The following is a 26,216-nucleotide window of genomic DNA, read 5'->3' on the forward strand; positions in this document are numbered from 1 at the left end:
TCTTGGATAGGACAATTCAACATCATAAAGTTGATATGAAATTTAATATGGATTGAATAAAAATATCAGTAGGTTTTTTCCCTGAAGGTAGACAAGTTGATTTGAAAAAATAAATGCAAGAATAGCCAGGGAAACACTTCAATAGAAAAGCAGTGAAAGAAGTCAGTCTTTCAGATATTAAAGACGTAAGTCCTCTCAATTAAAGCATGATGGAAGTGATGAAAAACAGGTAGAAAGATCAATGGAAGAAATGGACCTGTGATGTACAGATATTTAGTATATGATTAAGGTGACATTTAAACCAATGATATCTGTGATATCACCATTTAGAAAAGGATAAAATTAGATCTCATCCTTATACCAAATAGCGAAACCAACAAAAGGATAAAGAGATATAAATGCAAATGAATATGAAATGATCCGACTTCTAAAAGAAAACACTGGCAAATTCCTTTAGGACCTACAAAAGGGAAAAGTCTTCTCACTATAACCCCCAAACTAAAACCAATAAAATCTGACAACACATTCTGTTTGTGAGGCTGTGTTGGAAACAGGTATTCTCATACACCATTGATGGAAATGCAAATGGCACAATCACACTGGAGTGGGATTTGGTAAAACCTAGCAAAATTAAAGATACATTTATCCTATGACTTTTAATTAAAATCCCTTTTTCATCTTCCCCAGGGGTGTACTTCAACAAATAAAATATGCACAAGGTTATTCACTGGCATTATTTGTAATTATGAAAGACTGGCAACAACCCAAATGTCCATCCACTGGGGTCTACTGAATGACAGTGAGTGCCCTCACAACAGGGTAGTATATAGCTGTTTAGAAAGAAATGATGATTTCTCTGTATTATTATGTAGGCAAATTGAGGATATAATTGTTAAATTAAAAAAACAAGGCACAGAACACTATAGTTTATTACTTTTGTGTAAGAAAAAAGAGGAACTATATATGCACATAAGTAAATTAGTATATACTTATTTGCACCCATAAATATACTCATTCGTGTGTGTATGCACATACATACACACATATTTACAGAAAAAAAGACACCCTAGAATGATGAACTAGAAATGAATAAAAATGGATCCTTGCAGAGGCGGGGAGGAATGGGGTGGAGGAGACAGGGATGAAATGGGGACATCTATGAGCATACCTTTTAATATAGTTTTGACAAATCAAATGCTTTACATATTCAAAATATTGTTAGACCAGAAAATGAAAAAAAATTCTACAATTAAAACTGAAACAAATGAAAATAATGGAATACCATTAGCAACACAGCCACAAATGAAAAAGAATTCCTTTATAATGAAACTTTTGAATAAAACACTTTGTACTCTGCTCCCTTTAGTGGGATAGAGTCTAATGATAAAAAGAATTGCAAAGAAATTTCAAATTCTACTTCTAAGTTTTATGGTTAATAGTAATATCAATATTGGGATTTTAATGTATATTTGTCATCTTAAGAATATATTTCTGGATAAAGCAAATAAGTTAATATGTTATGTTCATAAGGATCCATATTTTCATTGAGATAAAAATACAAAAAACCCTATGATGTTAAACTTGAATTATAAATCTATCAATACTTGCATATCTATCTTACTCTGTCTGTTCATCTGTCAATCCATCCATCCATCCACCTATCTCATACTCTAGGCTGTGTTACTGAAAGAAACTAGAAACAATGACACTGCAGCAGCAATGAGCAGACTGAGAGCCCTGATCTGTTTCTAAATACCTTTCCTCACAAAATGAGGCTACATGAATAAATGATTTGTTTCCAAGTTTGGAGTGTAGAAAGTATTAGGGATCCTGGGATACTTTCCTATATCAGAAAATAAGGATATACTTAAAGACTAATGAATAGGCACAGGGCACAGGACAGCTTGAAGGAGTTTCAATAAAAGCACAGGTGAGGATTCAAGATGGCGGACTAGAGGGTGGCTGCGTTTTGTGTTGCTCCAGGACTCAGGTCTCAAGAAGAGGAGATATAGAGAGGCTTGGGACCAACTCAAAGCAGCCGGGTGAGTGTCTCCCATTGGGGAGGCGTCCCGGATGGGGCGGTAGTCCCGAAAGCAGGGAACTTTGTGAGAGCTGCCGGCGAGACGCCCCTCCCCCAGCTGGAGCAGTGAACGCGGACAACTGGGAGCATTGGAAGAGGTGGCTGCCCAACACCCGGGCTCCGGGAGGCTGCCCAAAGGAGAGGGTGCGCGGTGAGCTGTTTGGACTGAAAGCGACCACCCCTGAACACAGGGGGCTGCCCAGAGGAGAAGGAGAAATACGGGCTCAGCACGTCGCTTGGACTTGGAGCAGCTGCGCCAGGGCTCTGGGCGGCTATTCGGTGGAGCAGCGTGGTGAGTGGTTTGGTCCCAGAGCATCCGCTCCTGAACACAGGGGGGTTGTCTGGAGAAGGAGGAAGAGCGGCGGGGTGCACCAGGGCTATGGGTGGCAGTCGGGACGAGAAGGTGCACAGTGAGATCCTGGGACTCGTGACGAACACACCAGATCTCTGGGTGACTGCCTGGTGGAGAAGGAGGTGCGTGGTGGGTCACTTGGACTTAGAGCGACCGCACGGAACACCAGGTGGCTGCCGGAGGAAAAGGCGTGTGGCGGGTCACTGGGACTCGGAGCGATCGTAAGGGGCTCCAGGTGGCTGCTCAGAGGAGGGGCCGCATAGCCAGGCGAAAAGTGCAGAGCAGGGTCCTAGGGCCTAGGCGGCTTCTTGGTGGAAGAGCCCCACAGACAAACTGAGGGGCGGAGCGAAGGCTCCAGGACTGCAGGCAGCTTCTCTGAGGAGAGGCAGCCTAAGGAGATTCGTCTGTGAAGGGCGAGGCTTCCAGGCCCAGGAGGTAGGTCCGGGTCCCTGGAAACATTGCAGAAGAAGGCTGCCCAGCCCAGGTGGTAGTTGTGAATTGAACGGAACCTCTGGGAAGGAAACCGACCAGCGAGACCTCCCCACTGGGTTAGTCCTCCCTGTCGGGTGAGGTTCTCCCAAAAGGACTGTAAAATCAGAGACACAGGCCCAAACTGGCCTTGCATCAGCCCACATCCTACTTCCCCTTTGGAGGACCATTCATCAGCAAGGGAAGGTACCTCTGCCCACTAGCAGGGAATATACCCCACCGGAAGGCCACCACCCCTAGGGAGTCAGCTCCCTTGTGGAGCACCGCATTATCAACTTCCTCCAAGACTTCAGGCTACTGAAGGCTAAGAGGGGATATACTAGAAATCTTCAGGGATATTATAAGACAATAGAGGAAATCTGCAATATCACAGCAGTCAACTGATACCTGAACAATATGAGAAAACAAGGAAAGAAAATGCGGCAAACAAATCTAGATGTTACATCAATGAAACCCAACGACAGCATGGCAGAAGAAATGACAGAAAGGGAGTTCAGAATGTACATAATTAAAATGATCAGGGAAGCAAATGACGAGATGCAAGAGCAAATGCAGGCACTGAATGATCGCACCAATCGACAGTTAAAAGAGCAAATACAGGAAGCAAAAGATCATTTCAATGAAGAGTTAGAGATATTGAAAAAAAACCAAACAGAAATCCTTGAAATGAAGGAAACAATAAACCAAATTAAGAACCCATAGAAAGCATAACCAATAGGATAGAACACCTGGAAGACAGAACATCAGACATTGAAGATAAAATATTTAACCTTGAAAACAAAGTTGAACAAACAGAGAAGATGGTAAGAAATCATAAACAGAATCTCCAAGAACTATGGGATATCATGAAGAGGCCAAATTTGAGAATTATTGGAATTGAGGAAGGCTTAGAGAAACAGACCAAAGGAATGAACAATCTATTCAATGAAATACTATCAGAAAATTTCCCAAATCTGAAGAAAGAAATGGAAGATCAAGTACAAGAGGCTTATAGGACTCCAAATATACAAAATTACAACAGACCCACACCAAGGCACATTATAATGAAAATACCTAACATACAAAATAAAGACAGAATTTTAAAGGCCGCAAGAGAGAGGAATCAAATTACATTCAGGGGGAAACCAATACGGATATCAGCAGATTTTTCAATCCAGACCCTAAAAGCTAGAAGGGCCTGGAACAACATTTTTCAAGCCCTGAAAGAAAATGGATGCCAACCAAGAATCTTATACCCAGAAAAACTTACCTTCAAATTTGATGAGGAAATAAAATCCTTCCATGATAAACAAAAGCTAAAAGAATTTACAAAAAGAAAGCCAGCATTACAGAACATTCTCAGCAAAATATTCCACGAGGAAGAGATGAAAAACAAAGAAACAAATCAGCAACGGGAGGAACTATCCTAAAGGAACTGTCAAATAAAGGAAGAACCAAGTCGTCTCAAAATAAATAAATAAATAAATAAATAAAATGAACCAAATGACTGGGAATACTAATCATATCTCAATAATAACCCTGAATATTAATGGCCTGAACTCATCAATCAAAAGACATAGACTGGCAGATTGGATCAAAAAGAAAGATCCAACAATATGTTGCCTGCAAGAGACTCACCTCGTAGAAAGAGATACCCATAGACTAAAGGTGAAAGGATGGGGAAAAACATACCATGCACATGGACTCAGCAAAAAAGCTGGGGTATCCATCCTCATTTCAGATAATGTGGACTTCAAGTCAAAACTAGTCAGAAGGGATAAAGAAGGACATTACATACTGCTTAAGGGAACCATAAATCAGCAAGACATAACAATCATAAACATCTATGCCCCAAACAGTGGCTCATCCATGTATGTCAAACAAAGCCTTCTCAATTTCAGAAACCAAATAGACCATAACACAATAATACTAGGTGATTTTAACACGCCTCTCTCACCACTGGACAGATCTTCCAAACAAAAATTGAACAAAGAAACCATAGATCTCAATAACACAATCAATAATTTAGACTTAACGGACATTTATAGAATATACCATCCAACCAAGAGCGAATACACTTTCTTCTCAGCAGCACATGGATCCTTCTCTAAAATAGACCATATATTATGCCACAAAGCTAATGTAAGCAAATACAAGAAGATAGAGACACTACCTTGTATTCTATCAGATCATAATGGATTGAAATTAGAAATAAATGAAAGAGTAAAAAACAGAAGCTACTCCAACACCTGGAGATTAAACAATATGCTATTACATGATGCATGGATAACAGAAGATATTAGGAAGGAAATTAAAAAATTCTTAGAGGTAAATGAGAACAAAGAAACATCATATCAAAATCTTTGGGACACTATGAAAGCAGTACTTAGAGGAAAATTTATTTCATGGAGCGCATTCAATAAAAGAAGTAAAAATCAACAAATAAACAACCTAACAGTACAGCTCAAAGCCCTAGAAAAAGAACAGACCAACACCAAAAGTAGTAGAAGACAGAAAATAGTTAAACTCAGAGCTGAAATCAATGAAATTGAAACAAAAGAAACAATACAAAAAATTGACAAAATAAATAGTTGGTTCTTTGAAAAAATAAACAAAATTCATAAACCCTTAGCCACTCTAACAAAGAGAAGATGAGAGAAAACCCAAATCACTAAAATTCGGAATGAACAAGGAAATATCACAACAGACACGATTGAAATACAAAACATAATTAGAAGCTATTTTGAAAATCTATATTCCAACAAAATAGAAAATTTCGAAGACATCAACAGGTTTCTAGAGACATATGAATTGCCTAAATTGAACGAGGAGGACATACACAATTTAAATAGAACAATTTCAAGTAATGAAGTAGAAGAGGTCATCAAAAGCCTACCAACAAAGAAAAGTCCAGGACCAGATGGGTTCTCAGCCGAGTTCTACAAAACCTTTAAAGAAGAGCTCATTCCAATACTTCTCAAAGTATTCCATGAAATAGAAGAGGAGGGTACCCTCCCAAACTCATTCTATGAAACCAATATTACCCTGATACCCAAGCCAGACAGAGACAAATCGAGGAAAGAAAATTTCAGACCGATATCATTAATGAACATTGACGCAAAAATTCTCAATAAAATTTTAGCAAATCGCATACAAAAATATATTAAAAAGATAGTGCACCACGATCAAGTGGGTTTTATCCCAGGGATGCAAGGTTGGTTCAACATCCAGAAATCAATAAATGTAATTCACCATATCAATAGACTTAAAGTCAAGAATCACATGATTATTTCAATAGATGCAGAAAAAGCATTTGATAAAATACAACATCCTTTCATGCTCAAAACACTAGAAAAAATAGGGATAGTGGGAACATTCCTTAACATTGTAAAGGCCATCTATGCTAAGCCCATGGCTAATATCATTCTAAATGGTGAAAAACTGAAAGCATTCCCCCTAAAAACTGGAACAAGACAGGGATGCCCTCCTTCACCACTCCTATTCAATATCGTTCTTGAGACTCTAGCCAGAGCAATTAGACAGACCAAGGAAATTAAAGGAATACGAATAGGAAAAGAAGAACTCAAACTATCCCTATTTGCAGATGATATGATTATATACTTAGAGGAACCAGGAAATTCCACCAGAAAACTTTTAGAACTCATAAGTGAATTCAGTAAAGTGGCAGGTTACAAGATCAATGCTCATAAATCCAATGCATTTTTATACATAAGTGATGAATCCTCAGAAAGAGAAATTATGAAAACTACCCCATTCACGATAGCATCGTAAAAAATAAAATACTTGGGAATCAATCTCACAAAAGAGGTGAAAGACCTCTACAATGAGAACTACAGAACACTAAAGAAAGATATTAAAGAAAACCTTAGAAGATGGAAAGATCTCCCATGTTCTTGGATAGGCCGAATTAATATTGTCAAAATGGCCATACTACTAAAAGTGCTATACAGATTCAATGCAATTCCAATTAAAATCCCAATGACGTACCTTACAGAAATAGAGCGAGCAATCATGAAATTCATCTGGAAGAATAAGAAACCCAGAATAGCTAAAGCAATCCTTCGCAGGAAAAACAAAGCAGGGGGTATCGCAATACCCGAACTTCAACTTTATTACAAAGCAATAGTAACAAAGACGGCATGGTACTGGTACCAAAATAGACAGGTAGATCAATGGTACAGAATAGAGGACATGGACACAAACCCAAATAAATACAACTTTCTAATACTAGACAAAGGCGTCAAAAATATGCAATGGAGTAAAGATAGCCTCTTCAACAAATGGTGCTGGGAGAATTGGAAATCCATATGCAACAGAATGAAACTAAACCCATATCTCTCACCCTGCACAAAACTCAACTCAAAATGGATTAAGGACCTTGGAATCAGACCAGAGACTCTGCAGATTATAGAAGAAAAAGTAGGTCCCGATCTTCAACATGTCGGCCTAGGACCAGACTTCCTCAACAGGACTCCCATAGCACAAGAAATAAAAGCTAGAATCAATAACTGGGATAGATTCAAACTAAAAAGCTTTCTCTCAGCAAAGGAAACTATCAGTAATGTGAAGAAAGAGCCTACAGAGTGGGAGAATATCTTTGCTAATCATACTTCAGATAGAGCACTAATCTCCAGAATCTATAAAGAACTCAAAAAACTCTACACCAACAATACAAATAATCCAATCGACAAATGGGCTAAGGAAATGAACAGACACTTCACAGAAGAAGATGTACAAGCAATCAACAAACATATGAAAAAATGTTCAACATCTCTAGTAATAAGAGAAATGCAAACCAAAACCACCCTAAGATTCCATCTCACCCCAATTAGAATGGCGATTATCAAAAATACAAGCAACAGGTGTTGGCGAGGATGTGGGGAGAAAGGTACACTCATACATTGCTGGTGGGGCTGCAAATTAGTGCAGCCACTCTGGAAACCAGTGTGGAGATTCCTTAGAAAACTTGGAATGGAACCACCATTTGACCCAGCTATCCCACTCCTTGGTCTATACCCAAAGGACTTAAAATCAGCATACTACAGAGATACAGCCACATCAATGTTCATAGCTGCTCAATTCACAATAGCCAGATTGTGAAACCAACCTAGATGTCCTTCAATTGATGAGTGGATAAAGAAACTGTGGTATATATATACAATGGAATATTACTCTGCCATAAAGAACGATAAAATTATGGCATTTGCAGGCAAATGGATGAAATTGGAGACCATCATGCTAAGTGAGATAAGCCAATCTCAAAAAATTAAAGGACGAATGATCTCGCTGATAAGTGGATGATGACACATAAGGGGGAGGGTGGGGGGAGTTAGTGTTAGGGTTAGGGTTAGGGTTAGAGTTAGGGAGGGGGACAAGAATGGAGGAAGAAAGGACTGTTTAGAGGGAAAAGAAGGGTGGGAGGGGTGGGGGGAAGGGAAAAAATAATAGAATGAATCAAACAACATTATCATATGTAAATTTATGATTATACAAATGGTATGCCTTTAACCCACATACAAACAGACAATCAACATGTATCCCATTTGTTTATAAGAAATAAAAAAAGAAAAAAAAAAGCACAGGTGAGACTGAAATTCAGAATTATCCTGGCAAGCTGGAATGTTCAACCAAAACAACATGATGAAAATTAATATGGATGACTTCATATGATGGTGAATTATTGTATTTATATTTCAATAATCAGCTTTACCAGTATGAGACAGAAGACAACCTGACAAACAGTAGATTATGTGAAAAAAAAAAAAGATATTTTATAGCTGAATAGGAATCTTAATGAAAAAAAGGTTACTAAAAAGGCTAATGTAATATTATAAGCAGCACTGAAGAAACTTAGGACCCAAAGTCATGTGAGGTAGAAATCTTCCGCTCTTCCTAGTGAGGCCCACTGGAGTTCAGTATTAGGTGGATCCTTGAGAGGGCTAATCTTGACGTAATAGCTCTTCTCCTTTTCCTGAGAACAACTTCAGTTTTTAAACACTTCCCATAGGCCAGGCATTATATTGGATGCTTTTTATATATGTGGCCTAATTCAAGTCTCAAAACCACTCTTCTGAGTTGGGTTCAATTATAATCCATTTTACAAATGAGGAAACTGAGGCTTCACAAGCTTAAGTCATCACAGCAACCTGTAACTTAATTCCAAACTCTATAACCAGAATGGTCAAGAGTCTGGGGGAAAAAGTCATATAAAAACATATCAGTAAAGAAACTAGAGGTTTGGGGTTTGCAAGAAAAATAGATTAAGGGGACACGTGGCAGGCATCTTCAAATACTTAAAAAAGAAAAATGTACTGTTCCAGAAATAACGGATAGGACTACACACAGGCAGACGACAGCAGCTCCACTGTTTAAAAACAAAGGAGCGTGCCTGGAGGCCAGGCTTCTGCTAGGGCTACTGGAGGTGTGACTCAGGCACTGGCAGAAGTGGGCTCCATGGACTGCACTGCGCCATCTGCTCCAACTCCAGTTCAGCAGGCTACAAGCAGAGTTCCTGTGAGTCTACTCATCTCCCGCCACACTTTTCACCTAAACTCCAAAGTTGATCCCACCTCCCCTCTCTTATCCCATACGGAACAGCTTCCTGTACTCCTGACGCTCCATCTATTCCAAAGCCCTTCCTGTTACCAAAGGAGAGTGAACACTGACTGGGGGGACGATGAAGCTGCCAAAGAGAGTAGAGAGATGCAATCAAGGATTTGGGTTAAGGAGATCAGAGATGCAGCCAGGGCCTGAGATTAAAGAAGGTACAGCTGCAATTGGGGCCTTGAGTTAAAGGGACAGACATGAGCATAACAGGCAGCTATTGTAGTTGTCAAACAGAGCAGGCAACCGGGATTAAGCATAGCACACTGGTGGGGAGAGGCTTCTGGCAGAAATCAATGATAAAAACTGAGTACCGAGAGACTCTGCTTTGAAAAAATATGTAAGTTGAGACTGAGAATTCTGCAACTAGTAATGAGGGCTCTGAACCCAGAAGCAGACATTTCTAGAACAGATGATGTGGGATGGGACTGTCTATATCAAACACATACGGCAGATCCCGCCAGTTCCAACACAATTTTCCTAACAACCCTGGTGATGGCAGAGGGCTCTGCATGGCAACGTCAGTGCCCATCACGTGGGTCCTTTGAAGAAAGAGAGTGCAGCACCTCTAAGAATTCTATTTCCAACCTAAACATCCATCAACAGAGGACAGAATCATAGCACATGAAACCAAAGTATTCAGAGTGTTGGTTAAAAAAAGTTAATCACCAAACTTTATAGACAGGCTTTGTATATCAAAAGCAGGGACTTTGTGTATTTTTAAAAGGACAACAACAAAAAAGTACCAGTTCAATCCATGAGTTTATACTGACAGTGACAGGATCAATGGATTCTACGTAATGCCACCAGTGTCTGGGAACAAACAGAACCTGAAAACAAAACAAAAAAACAGTTAGCACAAGAACAGGACATTTCATTCTTATGTTAGAATCAGACCCTACTTGAGGTTGCTGGGGCGGGGGGGGGGGGGGGGACACAAATGAATTCATATAGTGCTGAAGAAAAGGGCAACAAGAAAAAAAAAATCCCACTATCTCTTTTTCCTTTATTCCTTCCTTCACTGACAAGTTCATGTGTTGTATGTAGGCTTCTGCCAGTTTCTTTACTCTCCTTATCCTGAACCTTCTCTGTCCACATTTTAAGGCTTCTGAGATTCGAAGTTTTCCTCCCTTCCGTTGAAAAATAGTTGGATGCATTCTGAGAAAAGGCATAGGCAAAAGTAAAGGACATAGTTTCTGTCTTGTTATAGTTCAAAATCTAGCCAAGGAGAAGATACATATAGAAAGGTGGCATAAGTAAATTAGAGGACATTTGATGCTTGAGAACTTCAGGAGTGGGAGAAGCAGGGGCTGGGGTGTGGCTCAGTGGTAGAGCACTTGCCTAGCACGTGTGAGGCACTGGGTTTGATTCTCAACACCACATATAAATAAATAAAATAAAGATCCGTCAACAACTTAAAAAAAAAAAAAAAAAAAAGAGTGGGAGAAGTTGGATACAACTAGGGAGGCAGGGACCACCAGAATGGAGAAAGAGGTTAAGAGAGAAATTAGAGAAAAAAAATGAGTACATGTCAGGAAGAAGTGACACAGGCAGAAGAGGTGGGACTGCTGAGAGATAGTGAGTGTGTCAGACTTGTGGCTGCAGAAGAAGTAATGGGAAATGAGCTGGGAAAACTATGTTAGGGTCTGTGGAGGACCCCAAATTCAGAATAAAAAATGTGGATTTCATCCTGCAGATATAGGAGACACTGAGAAATTCTGAGTAGGAGGATGGTTAAAAGAGTAACATTAAGAGCAAGTCTGGAAAGGACAGGAGATTCTCATGATGGTTCAATTACTGAAAGATAAGATCTAAACAGGAAGTTTTACTAGACAGAAGCAATGGGCAAAGTCAAGAAGGATGGCATCTGTTCAGACTCAGTATGAGATTGCCTACTAAAGTTTGGCAATAGCAAATGTAGATGATCTGAAGCTTTCAGATTTTGGATTTAGGAAACCAGGGGCACTTGCTCTAAGGGGGCAGGGCTTGGAGGTGGGAGAGCTCCTTTTAGAACTGGACATTAAAAGGGTCATTGGATTTAGTTACTAAGAGGATTACATGGGCTAGACTGGTGGCACATGCCTATAATCCCAGTGATTCAGGAGGCTGAGACGGGAGGATTACAAGTTCAAGGATAGCCTCGGAAACTTAGCAAGGCCCTAAACGACTTAGTGAGACCGTGTCTCAAAATAAAAAACAAGAAAGGCTGGGACTATAGCTCAGTGGTAAAGTGCTTCTGGGTTAAATCTCCAGAACTTCCCACCCCCACTAAAAATATGAGTGTCTTCCAAAGGCCCATGTGTTGAGAGCTTGGTTGCCAGTCTGTGGTGCTGGTAGGTGGAACACAGTGGAAAGAAGTTAGGTCATTGAGGGTGAGCAAATGAAAGTGATCTTGGGGCCCAAGCCCCATTCTGTCTCTATCTTTTGTATTCCCCACCACCAAAATGGTACTATCTACTTGTCCTATGCACTTCTACCATGATGTGCTGTGCCACCACAGGTCCAAAGTAACAGAGCCAAGTGACCATGGACTGAAACCTCTGAAACTGGGAGCCAAAAAAAGTGTTTTCCTTTATTAAGTTTATTTTGTCAGGTATTTCATTGCAGTGATTGAAAGCTGACTAACACACAGATCATGAATGTCCTATCATAAAATACAGTTTCAGTAAAGTGGTGAGAAAAAACTTGTATATGATTAATCAAAGAATAGAGAGAATGTAAGGAAATCTAATATAACAGACAAAACCAGTCATTCAAATTTGGTTATTAAAAATAGAAGAAAAAATGAATTGGCAACTATCTCATAATCTCATATCCACTAGAATGAACTGGCAACTATCTCATACACACTAGAATGGTTATAAGAATTATAATAATTAAAAGACATCAAGTGTTGGGGAAGAAGTGAGAAAATTCTTCACTCACAGACTGTTGGAGGGAATGTAAAACTGTATAGGCTTTATAGTAAACAGTTTGGCAATTCCTTAAAAAGTTAAATGTAGAATTACCATATGATCCATAAATTACACTTGTAGGGTATCTAAGATACCTAAAATGGATACATTTCTAGACACCTTTGACATGCCAAAATTGAAATAAGAGGATATAGAAAACCTGAACACACCAATAATAAGCAATGAGATTAGTAATCAAGTAGTAATCAAGATACTAGATAGTCTCTTCATAGTAATCAGGTCTCCAAACAAAGAAAAGCCTGGGATCATCTCAGCTGAGTTCTACCAGACCTTTAAAGAAGAACTAATGCCAATGCGCCTCAAATTATTACATTAAATAGAACGCAGAACACTTCCAAATTCATTCTATGAAGCCAGTATCATCCTGACACCAAAACCAGATAAGGACACATCAAGGAAAGAAAACTACAGATCAATATCCCTGATGAATATAGATGCAAAAATCCTTAGCAAAATATTAACAAATTATATTCAACAATATACTAAGAAGATTGTACATCATGACCAAGTTGGTTTTATCCCAGGGATGTAAGCATGGTTCAACATATATAAATCAATAAATGTAATTCACCACATAAAGAGAATTAAGGAGAAAAATCATTTAGTCATCTCAACAGATGCAGAGAAAACCTTTGACAAAATTCAGCACCTATTCATAATAAAAACGAGGAAGAAGCTAGGGAACAGAAGTAACTTACTTCAACATCATAAAGTCTATATACAATAAACCCAAAGCCAACATCATACTGAATGGGGAAAAACTGAAAGCATTTCCTCTAAAACCCAGAACAAGACAAGGATGTTTGTTCACACCATTCCTATTCAATATAGCACTTGAAATTCTAGCTATAGCAGTTAGGCAAGAGAAAGAAATAAAAGGGATACAAACAGGGAAGGAAGAAGTCAAATTATCACTGTTTGGAGATGATGTGATCCTATACTTAGAAGACCCAAAAAGCTTCACTAGAAGACTACTAGAACTAATTTTTAAAAATTAGCAAAGTAGCAGGATATAAAATCAATATATAAAAATCAACAGCTTTCCTATACACCAATAATGAGTTTGCTGCAAAAAATCAGGAAAGCAATCCTATTCACAATACCCACTTCCCCCACCCCCCAAAAAAACCCAAACCAAAAAACAAAATGAACAAACAAAACAACAGGAATAAATCTAAGGGGTGAAAGACCTCTGCAATGAAAATTATAGAACAATGAAAAAAGAAATTGAAGAAGACACTAGAATATGGAAAGACCACCCGTGTTCATGGAGAGGCAGAATTAGTATTGTTAAAATACCCATACTGCCAAAAGTGATATACAGATCCAATGCAATTCCTACCAAAATACTAATGTCATTCTTCACAGAACTAAAGAGGGAAAAAAAAAGCCCTAAAATTCATTTGGAAGAATAAAACATCCAGAACAGCCAAAGGAAATTTAAGTAAAAAGAATAATGCTGGGCTGGGGATATAGCTCAGTTGGTAGAGTGCTTACCTAGTATGCACAAGGCTCTGGATTCAATCCCCAGCACCACCCCCCACCAAAAAAAAAAAAGAAAAAAAGAAAAAAAAAAAGCAATGCTGCAGGCATCACAATATCTGATTTCAAATTATATTTTTAAAACTATGATAACAGAAGCTATATGGTACTGGCATAAAAACAGAAAAAAAGACAGAGACAAACCCATTTGTCAAGTTGATCCTTGACAAAGGTGCCAAAAACATACATTGGAGAAAAGACAACTTTTTAAACAAATGGTGCTGGGAAAACTGGATATCCGTATGTAGAAGAATGAGACAAGATTCTTTTCTCATCTCGCACAAAGATCAACTCAAAATGGATCAAAAACCTAGGAATTAGACCAAAAACTTTTCAACTCCTAAAGGGAAATGTAGGGTCAACACTCTTAACATTCAGGCACAGGCAATAACTTTCTGCACAGGACTTCTAAAGCTCATGAAATAATACCAAGAATGGGATGGGTACAAATTAAAAAGCAAAGGAAACAATTTAGAGTGTGAAGACAGAAACTAAAAGAATGAGGGAAAAAAATTTTGCTAGCTACTCTTCTGACAAAGGATTCATATCCAGAATATATAAAGAACTCAAAAAACTTAACATCACCAAAAAAACAAAACAAAACAAAACTCCAATCAGTAAATGGGCAAATGAACTAAACATATTTCTGAAAAAAAAAAAGAAATATAAATGGCAAACAAATATATGAAAACATATTCAACATCTTTAATAATTAGGGAAATGCAAATAAAAACTACACCAAGATTTCATCTCATTCTGGTTAGAATGGCAGTCATCTCAAATACAAATAAGGGGCTGGGGTTGCGGTCAGTGGTAAAGTTCGATTCTCAGCACTGGATATAAATAAATAAAGGTCCATCTACAGCTAAAAAAATATTTTAAAAAGAATACAAATCCGCTTATCAGTGAGATCATTCATCCTTTGGTTTTTTGAGATTGGCTTATCTCAGCATTATATTCTCCAATTTCATCCATTTGCCGGCAAATGCCATAATTTTATTATTCTTTATGTCTGAGTAATATTCCATTGTATATATATACCAGTTTCTTTATCCATTCATCAACTGAAGGGCATCTAGGTTGGTTCCACAATCTGGCTATTGTGAATTGAGCAGCTATGAACATTGATGATAAGTGGAAAATGACACATAGTGGTGGGGTGGGAGGGAGGTAAGAATGGAGGAAGGAAGGACTATATAGAGGAAAAAGAGGGGTGGGAGGGAGGAAAAAATAACAGAATGAATCAAACACTATTATCCTATGTAAATGTATGACTACACAAATGTTATGCCTTTACTTCATGTAGAAACAGAGAAACAGTATGTAACCCATTTGTGTGCAATTAAAAAAAATACAAATAATAATAAATGTTGGAGAGGATATGGGGAAAAAGAACTGCTTGCCACTGTTGGTAGGACTGTAAATTAGTACAGCCACTATGGAAATCAGCATGGAGATTCCTCAAAAGACTAGGAATGGAACTACCATATGACCCAGATATAACACTCCTTGGGATTTATCCTAAAAAATCAATCATCAGACTATAGGTAAACATGTATACTCATGTTTTATAGAAGCATGGTTCACCATAGCCAAATTTTAGAACCAGCCTAGGTATCCAACAACAGGTGAATAAATCAAATGTGGTATATATATATACAATGGAGTTTTATTCTGTCATAAAAAAGAATGAAATAATGTCATTTGCAGGAAAATGAATGGGACTTGGGATTATTACATTAAATAAAATAAGTCAGACTCAGAAAGTCAAGGGTGGTCATATGTGGAAGCTAGAGAGAAAAAAAGAAAAAGAAAAAGATGGGGAGAGGAACCTCACAAAATGGAAAGGGGACCTATAGAACAGAGGAAGGGGACTGGGAGAAGAAGGAGGGGAGAGGAAGGATAGATACTGTGGAATGAAATTGAATAAATTATATCGATATATTGTGTGTATATACAAATATGATGTATATGATATATAATTACAATGCAAATTTTAAAATAAATTTTAGAAATTATAAAATAGAAAAAAAATTTAAAAGGACTATGAAAAGCTTTCACATTGCTAATAAAATATCAGACAGCAAGTGCTAATGTGGTAAAGAAATTTTCCCCACTGGGTAGTAGCAGTAAGTAGAATGCCTTTAGAAATACTTCAGAGACAGTCACCATTCTTGCTCAGAAATAAACCATTCTTAATTCTGTGAGTGTTGGCCCACTACCTGGATGCATTCCAAACTGAGTTTATGTGTATAGGTTCAGTTATATTGTAGCTGAACTGATTTTAACTGTGAATCAATATAGCACATTGATACATTGATAGATACAGATGCTCAAGTACCCATGCCTTGACACTCTCTTAACTTGAATGGAAATGGCTTAGTGGCTCTTCTTCCAAAGTCTATTCTCCTCTTCACCAGTAGGAGGAGCTGTGTTCCCTCCTCCCATCTCCTTTCAAGGGGCTGTGAAGTACAGAAGCATGTGCAAGAGGCCTTTAGTGGGGAAAGCTAGGCCAATAGCACTGTTATTGAAGTGAATGAAAGAAACCATTCTCATTTGTACTGAGGGAGAAGAATGTGGAATAAGGACTTCAGAGAGTTATATCTGTGGTGTCCACTGATGGCCCATAATGTTTTAAAGTCCCATTACCTGTCCTGGGCTCAGTGTGACCATATGTCTTTGAGCTTTCTGGAACTGAGGAAAACGCTTTAAGTCAGGATTGACAACATTGATTTTACTGAACACACTAGATTCTTCATAAGGAATTCTAGTTGGATAAAGGAAAGGCGTATCTTCAGGAGGAAAGAGATGCCATCTTTTCCTAATTGAAAAAATAAGATATAAGTTAGGACTGTGAACTTGAGACAAAACATGTAAGAAGGCAGCAGCTTAGTGTTCATGTTTACCCATTTCAAATCAATCGCTAGAGGAACACAGGCACCTGGCCTGTACCTCACTCAATGTTCTACAGGCACCTATGTCTGGCTGAAAAGGTACTTGACCACCACATCACCCCCTTCTCAAAAAAAAAAAAAACTTCTCATAGTTCTGCAGGTGGAACAAACAGAGAATAAGCAGTATTTGTCTGGGAGTCAAGACCTGCATGCTCCAACCTGCCTTTCCTGCCCAATTCTTCTGTTCCCAGTGCAAAACTTAACATCGAACTTTAACGAGGTCTGCTATACACCCCATGACTTCCAGAGCCCCTCTCATCTGTCATTTGAGCACTTAAACACCCTTCAAAGGCTTCCACACGAGGCAACTCCACCATGAAATCATCTTTGATCTTTCAATGGGAACATTACCTCTTCTCTTCAGTCCAGGGCTCTGTGAATCCTTCCTCAAGGGCATGCAGTCTGCCTCCTATCCCAGCTACATGGGCCTGCCTGCACTCCAGCTGTAAACCCTCCCAGGGTGGAGAGGTACCTTACTTCTGTATCTACTGCAAAACATGAAACCTCCACAGAATACTCAATGGATATTTAGAAGAGTTATTCTATTTCTCCAGAGTCAGTGTGCACTATTACAATGTTACAGTAAATCTACATTAACTTCATATCATAGAAAGAACTTGGGCATTTTTTAGTGATGTTTTTCCAACTGGAATTTCTTTGGCTTACTTCCCATTTCAGAATACATGGGAAGTATCTGCTTAAAACAAGGCCTTCTCTTAGCAGGTTTCAGACTTAACTCCACAAAGGCAGAGACCACACACACTGGATTCACTGTTGTATCCACAGGATGCAGCAGTCCTGCCCAAACATCCTAAGCACCCCCACCTCCCCGCTTTTTGGGTACTGGGGATTGAACTCAGGAGTACTCAGCCACTGAGCCACATCTTCAGTCCTATTTTGTATTTTATTTAGAGACAGTGTCTCACTAAGTTGGTTAGCACCTCACTAAGTTGCTGAGGCTGGCTTTGAACTCGCAATCCTCCTGCCTTGGCCTTCTGAGCTGCTGGGATTACAAGCATGCGCCACTGCACCTGGCAATTCTAAGCCCTTTAACAGAGAATTGATGAAGCCAACGGTGAACTCTCTCAGACCACTCTAGTCCTGCGAGTGCCTCCCATGTGATGTGTACTCACAGACATGGTTCTCTTGGATCTGCTCTTAATCATTTTCATATCTAATGATTCTGAGAACCTGCACATGGCCATTTCTGTTTTCCCCTCTGTGCTGCCCAACAAAGGTCCCAAAAGGTCAGAAGGGAAGACTGGGGCATCATTAAGGGGAAAATAAGCCAGTACATATGACATCTGAGTATGTCCTCCAGGTGGCACAAACCTTACACTCTCACAGAAATCAGGTGCTATCAAAGTATTGTGGTCTTGGCCCTTATATCTTGTGGGTCCACAGATGGAGATAAAACTGATCTAAGGTAATAATTTATAGCACTATGTCTACAGGTAGCGCCATACTAAAATTTAGAGTTGAAAAGTGCCATAAAGAAAGAATCTGGCCCAGGCTCCCTGGCACCCTCTCAGGGCTTGAGGGCAACAGTTGACATACTCCTCCTTTCAACTAACTGCTCTGCTCTTATTTACTGAGAACGGAAGAAAGGGTGCTAGTGCTTTTAAAGAAAAATTTGGAAATCATGAACGTATATACTCTAATATAAAAAATCAAGCACAGTCTAGCTGGAGTGGGAGTTCTGAAGACAATCCTGAGCATGCTGAGAAACTTGGAAACCATCATTTCAACTGTTCCCCTCACTTCACGAAGGAGGAAACAGAACCAGAGGTGAAAAGGGCTGTCCTGGCCTGAAGGCAGGCTGACAGGAAGGGGCTGGGAGTAAGGCTTGGGGTTCTCCCGCACACCCTGTACACGTTCCTCTGCCCCTGCTTGCTCACACGCACCCACACACACGTGTACGCACATATACCCATGTGCATTACCTTCCTTGTACCTGGAATACTAAGTTGCAACCATAGGAGTCCAGATGACAGGGCGTATGGGCTCCCAGGGAGCCGATCCACAATGTACTTTCCTGTCCATTTCTTCCAGGAAACCCAAAATCAGACCATATCACGTCCTGTTTTGAAATGAAGTTACAGTTCATTAAGAAGCAACCAGCTCCTCTGTATGGCAGTGTTGTGCATTTTCACTTACACATCTGTTTTTGGCACTTGGAATATTCTCTTGCAGAAAATGCTAGTGATGGAGGAGATCAGGTTTCCAGGGCAGCCTAAAAAATCACTTTAACAAAAAACATATTGGAATAACCTAATAGTAGTCATTTATTAAATATATATTTACAACATGCCAGGAACTGTTCTAGAATGTGATGAATCAATGAACAAAACAGACAAAAATGTCTGCCCAGATAAAGCTTACATCTATTGGAGATAACTAACAACAGGTAAGTATGCAGCTATCTGGGGAAGAGTGTTTCATGCAGTGGGAACGGTGAGTGCAGGGACATATTGCAGAAGCTCAATTTAGGAAGTCAGGAAGCCAAGGTCCCTTTAAGTTGAACAGATTATTTGTGGGCAGGAGCAACTTACCAACTTTTTTACTTCAATGACCACATAAAAGAAGCCTGTCCTAGATTAGTAGAATCATTTAAAACTATCAATGCTGGATCCTTAGCTCTTATCTACTAAACCAGAGTCTCCAGGTGCAGGTGTTACAACATGGCTTTTGAAATACATATTCAATGTAACTTTTGCTTTGTTCCATTAAGTCACATATGCCTCATGTGTAAGGATTTTTAGAATAGATGATATAGAGCTCTGGATTTGGATTTTCCTTGCCTCCACTGGACAGATCCTGCCTGTCAACCACTGGGAAAAGCCTGTAATTAGGAGTTAGTAGTGCAACTTGTAGCTCAAGAAAATAGGGCCAAATCTAACTCCAAATCCATGGGATTAAAACTACTTATGAGCTAGAAAGGAAAAAGAACACACTAGTAAACCAGGCATAAAAAGTGAGAGCTTTGTTTTTTTTAATCATTAATTTTTCCTTGGAGTTTTTAAAAAATAAAACCAAACCACTTGTATGTGCAGAACATGGTCTTAAATACTGACACTTCAATATCTCTAATCTACATGTTCTATTTTTAGAGGCAGACCAATAACAGTTGCATTCAAAGAGAAAGAGGGATTTAAAGAGACGCTTAGCCAGGTGTGGTAGTGCATTCCCTATAATCCCAGTGACCTGGGAGGCTGAGGAAGGAGGATGGAAAGTTCAAAGCTAGTCTCTGCAACTTAGTGAGGCCCTAAATAACTTAGCAAGACCCTGTTTCAAAATAAAAAATAATAAAAAGAAAAATAAAGAGATATTTAATGGATGGTTTTGAGGAAGACTAGAAAGAACAATTTCATTTGTCTTGAGTGATAGTTGTTACATACTGAAGGGGTAGTTTTTGAAGGATCAGTCCCATTATAAATGTGTATGGCTCACATGTGGCAGTTTGGGCGTGGGTGGCAAAAATCATGTTCCCTCTGGATGGATGCCCAACATAGTAACTGGCTCAAGGTCAGCAACTGAAATACAGGGAATGCTGGGAGGGAAAGTAGAATCTGTTGAAATTATGGGTAAATGGTTCAAGTCAACAACACTTTTCAGCATCACCACATACCTGGTTCAATGCTGAATGCTGGGAATTCAAAAATTAATATAACAAAGGCCTACACTTCAAAAATAAGAACAGAAGATGGTCCCATCAACAGAGCCTTTGATATAATATGGCAAGTACTTCAACAGAAGTAAGCAGAGGATATTCTAAGATCACAGAAGAAGGGTCGTGGGCCCACACAGGGAGTTTAAGAAAAACTTCCAATTAGCCTGCTCCTCAAGCAACTTCCGATTCCTCAGAAAAATTTAATTAAGGGCAGCTGAAAGACATTCAATATAAAAAGGAAAAAAGAAAGATCTGCTTTAGTTAAGAGGTCCACTTGATTCTTAATCTCAAAAGATACAACCCTTTGGGAATCTAATGAATGCCAATGTCCCTCTCCTCAGAAAAATGTATACAAACAAAAAATTTTAAAAATACTTCAAGGACTTGACAAACCAACCTTGGGTGAAAAACTCTGTTCTAGAGCTCAGCTTCAGAAAGCATCACCAAGGGAAGATTTTTTTTCTATAGGGTGGGGTTATGGCATGAGAAACTGAGGAGAAAACAGGGGACCTCTCACCTGGCACATTAACGACTTCAAAAAATATTATTTTGGGAATGATTAGATCAGGGTGAGCTACCTAAAATTCAGCTTTCTCTTTATAGTCTCTTTAGAGTTGGAATTTTCTTTCCAATTGAATTCAGCTACTTATGGGTAGTCAAAATGTCTCGAGTCAGTACAGGTCCAGTGGAATCTTCCTTGAGTCTTGCCAGATACAGGGAACCCATTTGGCTGTGCAACCAATAAGGGTGATTAGGGGGATAAGCCACCCTGTAGGCTACTCTCACATTCTGGAAAAGTCTTTAGAAACCATCTATTCCCAGAATATCTTATCTTATACCATCACTGAAAAAAGGTAATCAAGTATGTGTTGACTGCTTAATACAAAATCAGTATCTGCTTTCTTGTAACTTTCAGGAAAGGGTCCCAAGATCTACTTTCTATAGATATAAAGAACAAACTTACTTTCTTGTTTGTCAAAAATGGCAATCTTTAAATTATCTGGAAATCTGCTTCTCCTTTATCGTTGTTGTTTTTTAAACCTACACTTGGTAACACTAACTATTCCTTCCAATTGTTCTTTCAACTTCCTTTACACCCCCAAAGTCTGGTTCCCAAACTGAACCCAAGGCAGTATCTTGTACATGGGACTGCACCACCCATGGCCAGGACATCATAGTGCTAACACACTGTCAAGACAGCATGCTTAATTTTAAGCAACTGAATTATACCAAGTTGGGCTTGCATTTTTGTTTCTTCTGTTTGAACTGCTGCCTAGCTATGACTTATAAGTAGATTCTACGGAAAAGTGATGAGAACCCTATATTTATTCCTCTTAAATTTAATCTTGTTGATTTTTCCTTGATGTTTTATAATGTTTAGATCAACCTCTGCTGAGTCCCAAAATTTCATCTCCAGTGCTAAATTTTCTCCTATTGGGAGGATTGTGTCTTTTATTTCTGCAGTCTGCAACTTTAACAAGAGTGGTTCACCATTTCGAAAAATTAAATCATTAACAACACAAACTCATGACATTTGGATCAGCAATATACACATCAGTATCAGTCTGTACTGCTATCACCTCACTGTGATGACTCCACATATAACCTGTATATGTACAAATATACCACTTAGCTATGATTTCAATGTTCAGTATAACTGTTGGAAAGATTCAATGGAATTTTATTTTAGTTCTTTTACACTGAACTTTTTCTTCACAGGTAGGTGCAAATATCTGATAAGTTCAAGTCTTCTAGTCAGAATGAATACCTACATATTAAAATACATATTTGCTGAAGTTCTAAATTTTACAGGTGGGGCATTTTACCACTTTTTAAAGAGTGAATGTGAAGGTAATTATATCATCCGCAAATTACCTCTCAGGACTATGAAAGGGATCAGGATCTGATCTGAGAACTGCTATTGCATGTACCATTTCTATAGCTGGCCCAGGGCAGAACACTTTCCTCCCTGCCTTTGCTCCTGCCATTGCCTCTGCCTGGATGATCTTCTGGACACCCTCCCACATTCCTATTCAAATCTGTCTTTTAAGACTCAATTTAAAAGTCATTCTTTGAACCTTTCCATTCTCAGTCATGCAAAGTTAGTTATTCTCTCGGCTGGATTCCCAACACACTGTTTTCTCCTGAAGCAACAAAAGTGATCTTCTGAACATGAAATCCAGGTCCCTCCCTGCCCTGCCAGATGTTCTGTCTACATGGCGGGCACTCTCACCTCTCCAATACCTCCAACACTTCCGCCTCACTCTTCTGTCACACTGGCCTTCTTTTTTTTCCAAAAAGGTAAACTCCCTTTTCCAGGGCTTTTGCATAAACTAGTCAAAATATCTAGAAAGCTTTTGACCCACTCTTCACATGGCTGGATTCTTATGTTTTAGTTATCAAGTTAAATATTACCTTTCTTGGAGAAAGCTTATTTTCGAAATTTTTTCCTTGGACAAGTCAGCTCTTGGACAATGAGTATGCTCCTAGGGGGGTCTTGATCATTCTAGGCCAACGCCCAGTTTAACCACTTCTAACACACAGGGACCAACAGCAGTCTGGAATAGGTCCAGCATAAAACTTAGCAAGCCCCTGTGGGTCTGCAACGTCAGAAGAGAGGCACTCCTGACCACAGTGTGCATTGGGGCCCGCTCTGGTTTCTAGACTAAATTGAATATGGTATTCATCCAAAATGATATACTGACTTCAGAGATAAGCAGAATCATATACCTGGGTTTATGACTATTTCATTGTTTTCTAATGTAGTCACTGATCAATTTACACATCAAAATATGTTATTTTATTATAAATTTCTACCTTTTAAATTCTCCTTTACAGGTGAGGCATTTAAATAATTTTTAAAAACCAACAAAAATGGAACTTTGAAACATAACATAATTAGCTATAATATACAAAACTTATAAAGGGGAGTGTAGAGGGGAGGGAAAGTGAAAGTACTGGGAAATGAGATTGATTAAATTATGTGCTTATATGAATATGGCATAAAGAATTACACTATTATGTATAATATGTCAATAAAAAAATTTAAAACAATTTATAAAAGATAGACTTCAATTTAAATTTCACCTAATCTCTTTTTTTAAAAAAAATATTTCTTATATATACTTTCAGTTGTTGATGAAACAACTTTATTTTATTCATTTACTTATATGTGGTGCCAAGAATTCAACCCAGTGCCTCACACATGCCAGGCAAGCGCTCCCCACTGAACCACAACCCCAGTCCCTTCACCTAGTCTCTTAAATGGACATTATATGTTAGCAAGTACTTAAGTCTTTTTTTTTTCCTTAGGAAAATGACCTTAGGAACATAAACAGAACAAAAACAGATAAATACCTAAATTCTTTCATGCCAATTTGCCTCATCAGAAAGCATCACTGTCATTAGACCCCTTTAATCATCACCAAATCACCTGCCTCAGTTTCAACATACCCTCATGGCTATGTTATAAAGCCAAGACAAGTTAGAACTAATCTTCCATTTATTGCATTTTGGGATTCTGCATGCTGGTAACTTAATAAGACTCCTGCTTCTCAGTTGCCAATCCAAATCACAACACAAAATGGAATCTACCTGAGAAACATTCTTGAGGCTAAACTCTTTTGTTGTTGGTTTTTGTTTTGTTTTTGCAATACTGGGGATTGAACCCAGGGTCTTGCAAATACTACGCAAGCACTCTATTACTGAGCTACATCCCCATCCTTATATGTTGATTTGTAATATATATATTACATATATATAAATATATATATACATATATATTTTTTTTAAAACTGGGGATTAAACCCAGGAACCCTTTACCATTAAATTACATCCCCAGTCCTTTAAAATTTTTTAAATAAAAAAAAAAAATCTTTGACTTTGAGACAAGGTTTGGCTAAGTTGCTTAGGGACTCACTAAATTGCAAAGAGACCTCTGCTGCCAAGCTACTGAAATTATAGGCATTCACCATCATGTCCAGCTATGTTGATTCTTTTTTTTTTTTAAATGTTGATTCTTAATAGCATCAATTACAAGGATACTAACTGACAACTGCAAAAGGTAAAACTTGCCTTTTTTTTTTTTTTTTGCGGTACTAGGGATCGAACTCAGGGCCTTGTGTTTGTGAGGTAAGCACTCTACCACCTGAGCTATCTCCCCAGCCCTTGTCATTTTTTTAAAAATATTTTTTAGTTGTATATAAACACAATACCTTTATTTTAGTTATTCATTTTTATGTGGTGCTGAGTATTAAAAACCCAGTGCCTCACACCACTGAGCTAAAACACCAGTCCAAAAACTTGCCATTCTTACCTAATGAGTCAGAAATAAAGAAATTTTATGTGGCACTACCATAAATTCCCCACCTCCTTAGGAAGTAGAGGATGAAATGTTTAAAAATGCTTTACTTAGTCAATGATATAATGCATAACTAAAATAACAAGACTAATTTTATCTGCCATATGTAAAGTTCTGTTACGTGTCAAAATCATAATTTTAAGCCGTCTGTAAGGTTATCAGATATTTTCCAATCATATCAGCATTTATATCAGTATATTTATCTGCATGAATATTATATATTTACCAGTAGATGAATTTAATTTGTGGAAGAAAAGGGCTAATAGATGGAAACTTCAAGTAAAGTTCTTAAGTAGGAAGGAAGTTGGGGGAGGGAAGAGAGGAGGGAGAAAGGAAGTACCAGGGATTGGAATGAAGAAAACTCTGTAATATGCATTTATGAATGTATCAAAAGTGAAGTGTATAACCATAATACAGTAAAAATAATAAATAAAAAGACTGAAAATGCTACCCTTAATTGATTAACTAGAACCAATAAACTTGATTCACTGACAGGAAGGAAGCCAAGATTTAAGTCAAACATTTTCTGAAAGGTCTTAAAGACTAAAGAAATAAAACAAATGGGAAAACTAGAGGAGAAAGCATACTTAAGAAGTCATTCAAATACCTATTATGTATTCAGCACTATGTCAGTGACTTGGGAGACTCCATGAACAATTTCAAAACATAGCTCAAACACTTATAAGATTATTAAAGGGACAAGACACAAGGTTTAAGTCATGGAGCATTTAATTTGGAAATGAAGGCAAGGGGCATACGGACATGGGCTCAAGTGGCTGAGGTTTGAGAGACAAGGCTGAGTCTGAGTCAGGCCCTAAAACGCAGGACTTCAATAAGCAGAAATTCAGAAGGGCAGGGCAGAGGCCAGAAGGTGAGAGGATATACTGGTACATCCAGCAGTCAGTGAAGAGTCTGGACTAGGTTCATGCAAAGACAACAGGTAGGGTGAATCAGTGGGGGAGGGACTTAAATGCTATCTACTTTAAGTCATGAAATGTTTCATTAACATGATTAATATAGTTTAACATTTAATGTGGAGCATGATGTGAAGAGTGTATTCACAAAAAACTACTTTAGAATTAGAGGAGGACTTGGAACTGGAGGAATAATTACTGAAAGGGAGGCTATACACCAGAGGTTTCCCTGAGACCCTTTCAGGGGATCTGCGAGGTCCAAACTAATTTTGTATTA

The 26,216-nt window shown here is 38.5% G+C and overlaps 1 protein-coding gene across 2 annotated transcripts in view; it reads right to left on the bottom strand.

Moving 5' to 3' along the window:
- The window catches only part of HSPBAP1 (HSPB1 associated protein 1), a 63,821-nt gene that overhangs the window by 5,863 nt on the left and 31,742 nt on the right, over positions 1-26,216 (bottom strand). Inside the window, exons 4-6 of one of the 2 annotated variants that reach the window (XM_079155312.1) lie at positions 18,939-19,075; positions 16,691-16,862; positions 10,271-10,354 (exon numbers count right to left, since the gene is read on the bottom strand). In XM_079155312.1, the coding sequence (XP_079011438.1) occupies positions 10,271-10,354; positions 16,691-16,862; positions 18,939-19,075 (393 nt within the window). The remainder of the gene's footprint in view (positions 1-10,270; positions 10,355-16,690; positions 16,863-18,938; positions 19,076-26,216) is intronic. The other variant, XM_079155313.1, reaches the window with a different exon arrangement.

This window comes from Sciurus vulgaris (genome assembly GCF_902686455.1).
Source record: "Sciurus vulgaris genome assembly, chromosome: 10".
Classification (NCBI taxonomy): Eukaryota; Metazoa; Chordata; class Mammalia; order Rodentia; family Sciuridae; genus Sciurus; species Sciurus vulgaris.